This window comes from Lepisma saccharinum, chromosome 23, assembly GCF_977018435.1.
Source record: "Lepisma saccharinum chromosome 23, izLepSacc3.1, whole genome shotgun sequence".
NCBI lineage: Eukaryota > Metazoa > Arthropoda > Insecta > Zygentoma > Lepismatidae > Lepisma > Lepisma saccharinum.
Window position 1 is genome coordinate 13,542,049 of NC_139251.1, and position 12,720 is coordinate 13,554,768.

At 37.0% G+C, this 12,720-nt stretch overlaps 1 protein-coding gene across 1 annotated transcript in view; it reads right to left on the bottom strand.

The window, feature by feature from the left end:
• Nucleotides 1-507: 507 nt before the first annotated feature.
• Nucleotides 508-12,720, bottom strand: part of LOC146005428 (uncharacterized) — a 70,182-nt gene continuing 57,969 nt past the window's right edge. The window contains exon 2 of the mRNA XM_083144670.1: nucleotides 508-2,776. Coding sequence (XP_083000796.1) covers nucleotides 2,603-2,776 — 174 coding nt within the window. The 3' untranslated portion in view covers nucleotides 508-2,602. The remainder of the gene's footprint in view (nucleotides 2,777-12,720) is intronic.

Consider the following 12,720-nt stretch of genomic DNA (forward strand, 5'->3'; position numbering starts at 1 on the left):
ACTCACCGACTCTCTAAGATCCAAGTGTAAAAGGATAGACAAATTCAGTAATTTAACGAAGTCCTTTATTATTATTATTATTATTTGGCTTCGATTTTTTGCCATTTTTGACTAATGATGACAATTATTGTAGTGGTGATTACATATGTAATTACATTATATGTTGCTGCTTTGGCAACATTGATGGAAATTTTGAAAAAGTACAAAAGCCTTCAAAATATCAATGCAAAACTTTAACACCGTTTATAAAGCTGGGGAGCGTTATCCAAAAGTAATTAGAAAAGTGCATTTCATTTTAGCGAGTGTAATAATTGTCTATGCTTTCTGTTTCGTGCGAAACTGTGCATTCTCAGTAGAAATTACTCCTGGTTTTAAAACACTTTTTTTAAAAAAAAAAATTAAGTGTTTGGTTTGTACATATCAAGATAATAACGTCAAAGAAACCTCATTATCCTTTTTCTTCTAAAATTAGTAGGAAAGAGAAAATAGGTGTTTTTCATGTCTATGTTGGAGATTTATTATTTATATTCAGCTTGAAATACTTGAAACTATCATTAATACTACAATAACAAATCCTCTTTGTGGTTGCATATAAACAAAAAATAAAACTTTATTTTGAAATGGCATTTCTTTAGTTTGAACATTGTAAAAAGTTGGACCATAAATGTAATACAAGGAACATACAACTTCAAAAATTTGGGCACTATCTTTTTATGTCCGGCAGAAATTATAATTGATACTCTTCCAAAACACAACAGCTTTATTGCTCTTTCACTAAAAGCTAAAGAAGGACATGATACTGTACAAAGGTGTGATTGAAAATGCACTTTCAACATAATACAAACCTCTCAACGTACTTAAGAATATAGCCTTAAGCAATATGACATGTTCTCTTCAACACTGTTAAGTTTATATCAACAACCAATGTCTAATAATAGTTATGATGTCACTATTCAATATTTATATCAATTCATTTTCGAAATTCCGTAGTTTAATAAAGTTTTCATATCACACGTTGATTATTATGATTCTTAATCAAGAATGTTTTTAAAACTTGTTATACAGTGCGTTCGTCTTGACTCCTGCCCGAGATAGCGCGTGACTGCAGAACGGCGAGGCACGGCGCGAATGCTGGTATTTTCGACACATTACGGCCCACTTATTTTTACGCACATATCTTTAGCATGCAGAAAAAATGTATTTATATTGCATAGTGAGTACTAGCCTGTGTTATAAGAGTTGTTTAAAGTGATGGCCAACTGCAGTCACACACTGAAGAAAATTTGCTTCTGTAGTCCAAATTTTCATTGTTTCAAAGCATGTACGTAAATAATAATATCTTCAATGATTAACCTAATTTTATTAAGTTTGTCCAGTCTCATAGATCACGTCAGTGTTCGTTTTTTTTCTGTGTAATCCCAGTGTGTGTGTATATATGTTTAATAAGATTGCGTGTGTGTGGGCCTCCCCGATGGTGCAGTGGTAGCGTTGTTGACTTGTAATCAAGGGTCCCGGGTTCGATTCCCAGTGGAGGCACATAGTGGCTCGGATGCCACTCTAAACTGTAGGTCCAGTCCAAATTACCCTTATTGTGTAAAAAGTGGACTTAAAACATCAAATAAATCAATCAATCAATAAGATTGTGTGACCATTGAAATGAGTGGCCGAAAAATTCATGTTAAAACTAAGAATCTTTACGTGTTGAAAACTGAATCATGCGGCGCCGTGGATAGCTTACAGAGGCGCCGCGAAATGTTCCATTAATTTCACTGAAATGACACTTATTCCAATGTATGTGCTTATTTAGTACTTCTTATGTGTAAAATATTTCTGAATTTGAAACATGTGTTTATTTTTTTAACTTAAGGCAAGCAACCTAACCACACTAACAGAGCGTTGCAAGTGTTAGATAGGTTTACATTCTGACTTGGGCGCCGCGGAAAAAATCTTGAAACGCAAAGGGCGCCTTGAAACGAAAACGTTTGGTAACAACTTCCTACACTATAGATAAACTGAAAAACAATATAAGAACATAACTTACAAAAATGACGGAAGGAACTTTTGCGTGTCAATCAAAATTTGATCAAAATATGCCGGGAATGTATGGCCATCACTTTGAACAACTCTTATAGCACAGGTTAGTACTCGCTATCTAATATAAATACAATTTTCTGCATGCTAAAGATATATGCGTAAAAATAAGCGGGACGTCACGGGTCAAAACTGCCGGCATCCGCGTCGTGCCTCGCCGTTCTGCAGTCACACGCTATCTCGGGCAGGAGTCAAAACTAACGCACGGTATTTTCTTAACTAAGACACGTCAGGCTACAAATATAACAGCAAACTCATTTATCACTGTTGAAAGGTACATGACTTGTCCATAAAATTACAAAAACACAACAAATACTTAAAGGGAGAATTAACTCATTGGTGATACAGTTAATTAGCATTAACAACCTTGTCCCTTATGCGAGAACAGTTCTGCACGTGTTGACTGAGCTTACATAAAAACTTCGTTCATGGCAAATCTACCAGAAGCTTCAGTCCATTTCGCTCGTGCATGGATAAATGAGTCACGATACATCGAACAAAACGGCCTGACTCAAGTCCTTGCAGCTCGTGGCTCGTGAGACCTCCTCCTCTCCATTTCCTGAGTCAAGACTCTGAACATCTCAGGCTGAGACCTCCTGCGGTACTCCTGCTGGGCGAGGTCAAACGGAGTCAGGTTTTGTTTCGTGCGTGCAGTCAAGTCGCAGGTCTCCGCCTCCATTAGCATCTGCAAATAAAGGGAGAAATCAACTCAACTTTCGAAACGTGAAGACATGAAAACATTGCATTTGTAATTTATATTCCTATTAAAGATAATGTTACATGGTTTCAAACGACTACCATCATTGGTGACGCTGCTGTCATGGACTTACAGCAGAAGCGGTTTACAGGTTGAATTATAGTTCTTCGACGTGTGTGTGTGTGTGTGTGTAAGTAAAAATTATATTAAATAAAAAATAAAAAGCAGACTTAATTCAGGAAATGCGTGTTTCTTTTCTCTTCATAAACCTTTACCTTCTGGTATAATACGTATCTAAGAAACTAAAAGGTAAAATACAGAAAACAGTAATTTTTCCTATAGTAGACTATTACGTGGACGTAAAAGTTGGTCCCTTCCATTAAAAGAGGAACATAAATTAAGAGTATTTGAAAATAAAATCCTTAGAAAAACATTTGGACCTAAAAGGGATGAGGAGACTGGAGAAGGTTACATAAATTAGAACTGCATAATTTGTACTCATATGCAGATATTATTAAAATTATTAAATCAAGAAGACTTAGGTGGACATGCCATGTGACACGAATGGGAGAGGAAAGAAGAGTTTACAAGATTCTTGTTGGGGAACCTGATGAAAACCTTGGGAAAAAAGGATGGAGGGGGGGTTATTTTAGGAATACAAAACAAATTCAGATCAACCACCATAGAATTAGCTGACCTACCAATTGAATGTGTCCTCGAAAAAACTGTAATTAACGATATTATGTCTCTGTATATATGCATAGTATATTTCCCACCCTTGTGTACTATTTCAATTCACGAAGCGTTTTATGAAGCGATTTATTCTGTATGTCCTCCCGGTTCACGCATAGGGGAAGGTGGGGGACTTTGCAACACTTTTCAGTTTAATTTTTTTTATTCAAAAACTGTTACAGTTGGAACAAGTTACAAATATGCTATGAAATGGTACATCTTTTGGCTACTTAAGAAACAAATATGAAATTTTAATTTTGAACCTCAAGTGAGAAAAGTCTGTTAATTTAAAGCAGGTCCGAGTGTTGCTATGTGCCCCATGCATGGGGTAAGTTGCAACAGTGTTTGGGGTACGTTGCAACAGGGATTATGCGTTGTCTGAATGACACTATTTGCAATCAATGCACACAATATAAGGATTTCTCTCCGCGCACAGCCAATGGGACCACATTTTGCATTGTTTGCACTGCACCCAGTCTTCTTCTTCTTTGTAGGATTCTCCACACACTAAACAGTGATATTCTTTGCAAGAACTTTGGAATAATGTTTCCTTGCACGTAATTTTCTTCTTGCCCTTTTCTTTTGCTCTACTCTTCTTTGCATCTTCCAAAGCCTTCAGGTGTGTCTGTTAGAATGGCACTTCGTTTACGTTTACGATTCGTCGTTTTCCTGGGTTCAGCCTTTGGGTATGGACGAACATTTTCAGAAGAGAAGGAAACTTTAGATCTACTCACTACTGAAGACATTTGTGTGCCACTTGGACCCGGCATTTCAATTTACGAAAGCAAATGTTCATTTTGAACATCACCTGAGGATGATTTTGTTGGCAGTGCATCGCACCTGGCAGTTTGGACTATGTCATCACTATCAGATACGGGAGGCCTACTATCTACCTGTCGTGCTGGATTTGGTCGATCTGAAACGAAACACGACGCAAAGTCGCTTTCTTCGAATACCTCAGAATTGAAGGGAAATATTCCTGTTTGAACAAAACCTGATGTTATGTTGGTAGGGGTAACTGTTTTCAGAAATGCTGTTTTAGCTATCTGTGGTATGTCGTAGATTGTAAGAGTTTTTCCTGGATGATTCTTATGCCAAGAATCAATTGCTCGGCCACACACTTTCTTAAATGGACCAAAAACACTGACATCTAACGGTTGTAGTCGATGCGAACAGTGTGGAGGAAATGACAAAAGGGTAATATTATTATTTTTGCATTCATCTAAAGCTTAGGATTCACCTGAGAAATGAAGTGTCGAATGAATTGGACAAACGTTTCCTCAATCATCCAACCTGAACCAGTAGCTGCTCCAATGCAGTCTGTTGGGCCATCTCGAATGAAATGGTCCCGAAAGTTCTTACGTGAAAATATTAGCATTGGAGGTATAAAAGTCCCTTGAGCACTAACTGCCACTGCAACTGTCACAAGTTCACCTCTTTCTGCACTGCTCACTATGTCAACCTGTTTTGTTCCTTTTTCGAGCTACAACCTTATTTTGTTTCATGACAGTTGTGACACCAGTTTCATCCATGTTCCAAATTCTTGAGGATGAATAATTGTTTCTGGACAGAACTTCGGAAACTTTGTCAAGAAACATGCGCACATTTTCTTTGTTGAAACTGGACATTCGTGCTAAAGAAGTTGATTCAGGCAAGCGCACCGATAGTTCTTTGTTTCTCTGTAGGAATCCCGTGACCCATTCAATACCAGCCATTCCGTTTACAGACCACGATGAAGGAGCACTTATATCAAACTTAACTGCATAGAGATGAGCCAATTTTCGCACTTCCTGTGGTGTTAATCCAAACATAATCTCACTGGAACGCTGCAAGTACATTTTGAAGATATTCTCTTCTTCCTCTGAAAACACTTTTCACGGTTTCGCATAACCACAACTTATGTTCTGTCCCTCATGAGGACCACTTTCTTGTAATTTCTTCTTTTGTATGTATCTTGAGAGGGTTGAATAATGAATGTTGAACTCTGCAGCCACTTGTCTTAAGCTGACATTTTTGTCATCTTCGTGTTCCAGGACTAAATTTGCTGCTCTATCCATCACATCAGGCGGTGTAGTCCCCTTTTGGGTCTTCCTCTTGTAGTTCCTCATTTTGCAGGCTACCTAAAACAATAGAAATAATAATAATAATAATAATAATAATAATAATAATAATAATAATAATACGGCAACAATTATACAGCAATTCGACAACAATAGTTGGAAACATAAGAAGGAACAATTTTTTAGAAATAAATCTGCAAGACGAAAGAGACCATTTCAGAAAGCATAACAATATTAATGTTCCGTGCTGCTACTAGAAATTACATGCACATGATTATAAACAAGAATTCATTCACAATTTACGTATTTATCTAGCACTACTAAGTGAAATATAGTGTTCTCTTGCCGTACTGACGTGCGTGTAATTTTGTATAACAATAAATAAGTGAAAATTCAAAATGTGTGTTGGTTACTGAATATAGGACTAAATATATGCGATCACATTTTTCTTTTACTTGAAAAGATTGTAAAATTAGTAAACAATAAACCGTATTTCGATTTATCACATTCGGGACAGTGAACAATTACATTCAACATCTTATTAAAGCGCTGGTCTGTCATGGGGCAGTTTGCAACATTGTGGGGTTAGTTGCAACATCCGTTGCAACTTGCCTCGCCGACTTGTTTGATTAAGAAAGCTATTCTTGGCTCCACAAAAATTGCATAACATAAATGGCAATATCACTTTCCACACCTTCAATAAACATGCTTTCAATTGACCACATGTCGCATCCTGTGGTCATTTATAGGAATTGCGTATTAAAAATTGTAAGAGATTCTTAAAAATTACTCACCGTCCTCAAAATTCTTCTTTCTTCCTCCACTCTGACAACATCTGAAAAACTGGTGTAACGAACGGTTCATCAGAGACACCTACCAACGTGTGTTGGAACGACAGTAAGCGCAACGCAGTAGAGCCATCCTACATAACAGAAAAAGCACTGTTGCAACGTGCCCATGTTGCAAAGTGCCCCACTTTCCCCTACTCCTCGTAGGTGATTTTAACTTGCCGGAAGTAACAGGTTCTAATTATGATTTCAGCAAAGGCTCGCAAAAATCTAAAACTCTCTCCAACTTTATGTCTTACTACAATTTAAGTAGTGTAAACAATGTGTTAAACACCAACAACAAAACACTAGATTTAGTTCTGACTAACGTCCAAAACGTGTCGGTCTGTAAAGAAACTGAAACGTTAGTACCGGAGGATGAATATCACCCCCAACTTAGCATCGAATTCTTTGTTTCGAAGCATGTTAAAGTAAATAAAGAGAAAACAATTAGCATGCGTAATTTCCAAAAAGCAAACTTTGAAGTAATGTACCGTGAAATTGCTACCATCAACTGGGAAGAAATATCCAATCAAAAGAATGTAAATGACGCGCTTGATATCTTTTACGAAAATCTTGATAAAGTTTTCGAAGTCACCGTCCCGTACAGAAAGAAATCCATAACATCACGATATCCTAGTTGGTTCACCAGTGGCATAATTAAAAACATTAAAAGCAAATCCCACCACCATAAGAAATGGAAACGTGGAATTGGTAATACCAACTTTCATCGTGCACAGTTTGAAACTCTCCGCAAAATAACCAAAAGGCAAATTGAAAAAGCTTACAGGAATTACATATCAGAAACAGAAAATTATATAAAACTCGATTTTAGACACTTTTGGTCCTTCGTCCAAAATAAAGGGAGGAAAAATACGTCCATGCCCCTCAAATACAATGACACTACACTAGACGATGACGAGGCAATTGCGAACGCCTTCGTCCAGCATTTCCTTTCCACCTATAAGAGCACGCCCGCGAATTACGACTGCAATTTAATCGAAGACCACCAAAAGATAGACGTAGGCGAAGAATTTGTACTAAACGCAATCAGTATTGATGATGTTGAAAAGGCAATAAAAAAGTTAAAACCAAAGAAATCTTGTGGCCCTGACGGCATTCCGCCCTACGTGTTAAAAGGTTGTGCAAGCTTATTAGCCCTACCCTTAATGAAAATATTCAATCTTTCCCTAGCTACGTCTGTATTTCCCAGGAAATGGAAAACATCTACAGTGCGTCCCGTACCCAAAAATAGTGGCACCGGTAACATTGAAGAGCATAGGCCCATATCTTTATTGTCTGCGCCCGCAAAAGTTTTCGAAAGTATTATTTATCAAAGATTGTTGTCACACATATCCCCAGTAATATCTGCAAACCAACACGGCTTCGTCCCGGGTAGATCCACTGTTACGAACCTATCCCTCCTAAGTCATTTCGTTGCAAGTAATCTAGAAGAAAGAAAGCAAGTAGATGTCATCTATACAGATATATCCAAAGCCTTCGATAGAGTAAACCACGATATTTTGTTGAGTAAACTCTCGTGTTACGACCTCTCCAAACCAGAACTAAATTTCTTTGCTTCTTATCTAAAAGACCGTAAGCAGAACGTATCTTATAATGGAATTTTAACAGAAGAGTTCGCAGTTTTCTCAGGAGTCCCCCAGGGTTCGAATCTCGGACCTCTGTTATTTTTAATTCTAATCAATGACTTACCAAAGTACCTGTGTGACTCATTCAGACTCTTATACGCGGATGACTTAAAATTCGGTAGGACTATTTGTAATATTGATGACTGCAAATCCTTACAAAATGAAATCAATACAGTAACAAAATGGTGCGAAATAAATGATCTTAATCTGAACATAGAAAAATGCTGCACGATGACATACTCGCGCAACAGAAAGCAAATTGAATTCGATTACAAAATAAATAACACAAAAATTAAAAGGGTTAACGAGATGAGAGATCTAGGAGTTACATTTGATTCAAAACTTACATTTGCAACACATGTTGAAAGGGTCGTAAATGAGGCACACAGGAACCTAGGGTACGCAATTAGAATGAGTAAAGAGTTTATGAACAAAGAAATAATGAAAATAATATTTAACGCTTTAGTCCGAAGTAAAGTAGAATATGCAGCAGAAATATGGGCTCCTCAGGACAAAAAGTACACGCATAAAATAGAAATGCTACAGTCTAAATTCGTAAGGTACGCCACTTATAAAGAAACAGGCATATATCCCCGATACGAATCATACACTTCCCTCTGTAAACACCACAACCTGCCTTCTCTCAGCAAAAGAAGGAAGATGCAATTGCTCTGTTTCTTATACAAAATCATGAACAATAATATTCAAGTGGAACATCTTCTAGAACAAATACACATACGTGTTCCTATCTCCAAGACACGATTCAAAGGGGGCCTCTTTTACTGTAGTAACAGAAGATCGAACATCATAAATAAATCACCTATCAGGAGAATGTGTGAACTGTACAACAGATGTTCCGAAAGGGAACCAAAATTAGACATATTTCACATGCCTATTGGGACATTCAAAAATGTTATTCAAGGAATGGAAGAATAAATGTCAACAATGTAAACATAAACGCAATATTTGTAAATATATATTTCTTTCGTAGTTTATACTCAATTACATATATGTACGTACTTTCTAGTGTGTCAATTATTTACAGGTCATTTATTACACACATAATTAATATATTTCTTTAATGTAAATAACTTCTATCCTTGATTTATCCTTGTTTATTTTATTCCATATTTTATGTAATTTATAATATATTATATCAGTATCTTATATATATTGTACATGGTGGTAAAGATCTGAAATACTGAGTGTAAAGATAAATAAGAAATGTAGAACAATGTAATTGGGCATTCGCCTGTTGTGTTCAGTAACAAATAAATAAATAAATAAATAAATCATGGTAAGAGACCTGTAGGAAGGCAAGACGAAGATGGAGGGATATCGTTGAGATGGACCTAAAGGAAGGAAAATATTGGATTGATTTTCCCCAGGATAGGGGGAGATGGAAGGCTTGTGTTGCTGCAACATTAAACCTTCGGGTTTAAGAATGCTAGAGAGTTAGTTAGTTATATACAGTGCTTTACGCTAAGGTGCGCGGTACCAGGTGAGAATAAAACTATTGATATTTTATTTTAACGAAAGAATCATGTGTGTAACTACAGATTCACGATCATTTACGAACATGTAGTACAATACTTGAATAATTCTTGTAATGAACAGAGTAGCATAATAAACCAAGTAGATGCGTACCGGAACCTTTCTTGCTAGATAAAACACTGTAAGTTTTATAAATACAAATATTATTTGTTTCCCCACATGTGAACTTATGAGTTGAGAATTTCATACCGAGGTTGAAAGGACTTGTCTCCTCTTCCCGTAAAAACCAACAATGAGAGCAATTTAGTAAGCATAGATAAATATCTCAATTATTCATTAAAAATATACCACCTTTGCAGTCTTAAGGTTATTGTCCAATTGACCAAATACCCAGTGATGTCTGTAGAGTTTCCTGTACAAGGATACTGCAGAATAGTTGAATTTTGTAAATAGTGAAATTAATTCTCCGTTCCAACACAAAAAACTGTAATCTTATGGCCTATGGGGAATGCAAGTATTCAGGTATTGCGCCTCGGAATTCATTCATTTGTCTCTTTCATCTGATCAAGAAAAATCCAGAGGGTAAACCCACCAATACAACACGAATTACAGTGCTTCTGAACCAGTAACTGTAACCCCTGACCCTTCGTGAGCAAACAAGACAAACTAGAACAATAAACACTCGCCGATCTCCGTGGCAGAGTTGTTAGCACATCATATTACGAGAAATCATCCTCACCTTCGCAATTAGCCTGGAGTGGCAAAACAGCGAAGTAAAATAAACCATATCAATGAACAATCAATAAAATTAATAACTATACGCTCTTTAACTTAAAATATGCATTTTTGTAAGGAGCTTAGGGGCATATTATATGTGACTGCACCCACCAGAAAATATTCCATCCCTCTCTCTGCCTCCAAACCTATTTTATCTCTTATGAATTCGCAAACATTGCATTGTTGATTGATTGAGTTTGTGTTTTCAGTCCACTTTATGCACAGTAAGGCTAATGGTGACTGGACCTACAGTTTAAAGTGGGATCCGAACCACTATGTGCCTCTACCGAGAATCGAACCCGGGACCCCTTTGACGTACATGGTCACAATCTGTATTGCAGCCCCGGAAAACCGGAATTGTGAGAACCAGTGAAATGACAATAGTGTACATTACAAGTGCTTTTAAGCTCGCTATTCTACTACTACTTCTTCATTTTAAAGATAATTTCAGAAATGTTAGAAAGAATCAAATGTTAAATATATATTTCATTGATTGATTTGCTTTATTTTACTTCGCTTTTTGTGCCACTTTTGGCTAATTGCGAAGATGGGGATGAGCGATGATACTGATGAATGGATACTCACAAACATTCATGCCCAGGCTGGGATTCGAACCCGGGACCCCTGGCGTCATTGGGAAAAGACGGATATAAGTATTTCGGGAAAAACGATTATAAATATTTCTGTTACAACATATGCAATATAGAACTTACATTAATACTTATTAGGTTATACATGTGTTCGTGTTTCTGTTCTAACAACCGCAGGAGGGATGTGGTAAGGTCCCTTTTAACATAAAGAAAACCACAGTTTCCGATGTTAAGAAATGTTATCTTACAACGTGAGGCGGAAATTATCACAACATACTCTTTCTTTCTCACGAAGGAATTGTACTATGCATGACTGCGTTCGGACATAAACCAGACACACTTTTCTCAGAACATTGTAAGAATGAAAATGTAATCGAAAGCACATGACTCCGGCCCGTAGCTAGAATTGATCTCCGGGGGGGGGGGGGAGGGGCTCACGGGTAATCAGGGGGCTTTGTAAAGCAAGTCCAATTTTCAAACGTTTAACAGTATTAAATGACGGTAAATTATGTGTGTGGGGGAGAAGGGGTCATTAAGTTATATAACATTTAGAAATATCATACAAATACTACATTTTTCTATATCTTTTAAAACATCCATTGTTGAAGTGTTGACTGCTACTGAAATCATGCCTTACAGCACACTTCATACTACCACAGAGTACATTCCACCCCCGGCGACAGCAATGAAACTCCCCTTCATTCCGAAAACTTGGAAGCTGTTTACCTTTGACGCAGATGTGGAGGGAATTTGCATGATGACATCAAATTGACAGATTTCTGTCTAAACGACAAGTTGCAACAGGGGCAGCAAAGGTACCGATAAAGAAGCTCCCCTCTGAAAGAACTTTCTGGAGTCTAGAGATGAGAATCTTGCAACTTCTTAGACTTTTTCTTATAAATAAGATGAACAAATGTATTAGCTGTTGTTCATGTTCTGAGAATTTATACTTCATCAAAGCTGTGAGCAAAATATTTGCTGTCTACATTTTTACTCTTCAGTGCAAACAAATTACACCAAATGGTTTTGCTTAATGTTAAGGGGGCTGATGGCAGTGCCAGGAGGGCTCAGCTCACCCTGGCCCCTGCCTGGCTACGGGCCTGTCATGACTTGGGGGAAGTTGTAAGTTGTAGTAGTCAGAATTTATCACTAGAATTGCTCAAATGTAATGTTCATTTTTTTTTTGAAATTACTTCAAGCGTGTACAGGGTCAAGGAAGTTAGTAATAAGGTGTGTTTTATACAGCGTATATTGATACATTTGTAGGTTGAATTGTATTTTCTGCAAATGTGCTGTATAAAGAAACAAACTGCCGGAGTACTAAGTGAGGCGACTGTACGAGATTCAGAGTAGGTATGTGTTCAAGATGTTCGTTCCGTTGACTCTTTTGTTTAGTTTCTAAAGACAATCTCAATGATTTGTTTATTATTTTTAACTTTGCTTTTATGCCAATTTTTACTAATTGTGAAGATGAGGATGAGTGTGATATGATGAAAATAATGAAGGGACACTCAGAAAGAACATCCAAGAGATTCGAATCCGACTCTCAGTTGGAGCTGGTTCAATAATGATGTGGGCACGTCAGAACTGCGAACATTACACCCATCACAAAATAGGGCAAATACAAAAAAATCAGACCAACACAATGTGCGTTTAATGAAGTAAAATATGCTAATCCTACATGGATGAGTCTTCTTACAATAATTGATTGATTGACTTTATTTTACTTCTTTTTTTTCTTGCCACTTTTGGCTAATTTGCGAAGATGGGGATGAGTGATGATATGATGAAATTGATGAATGA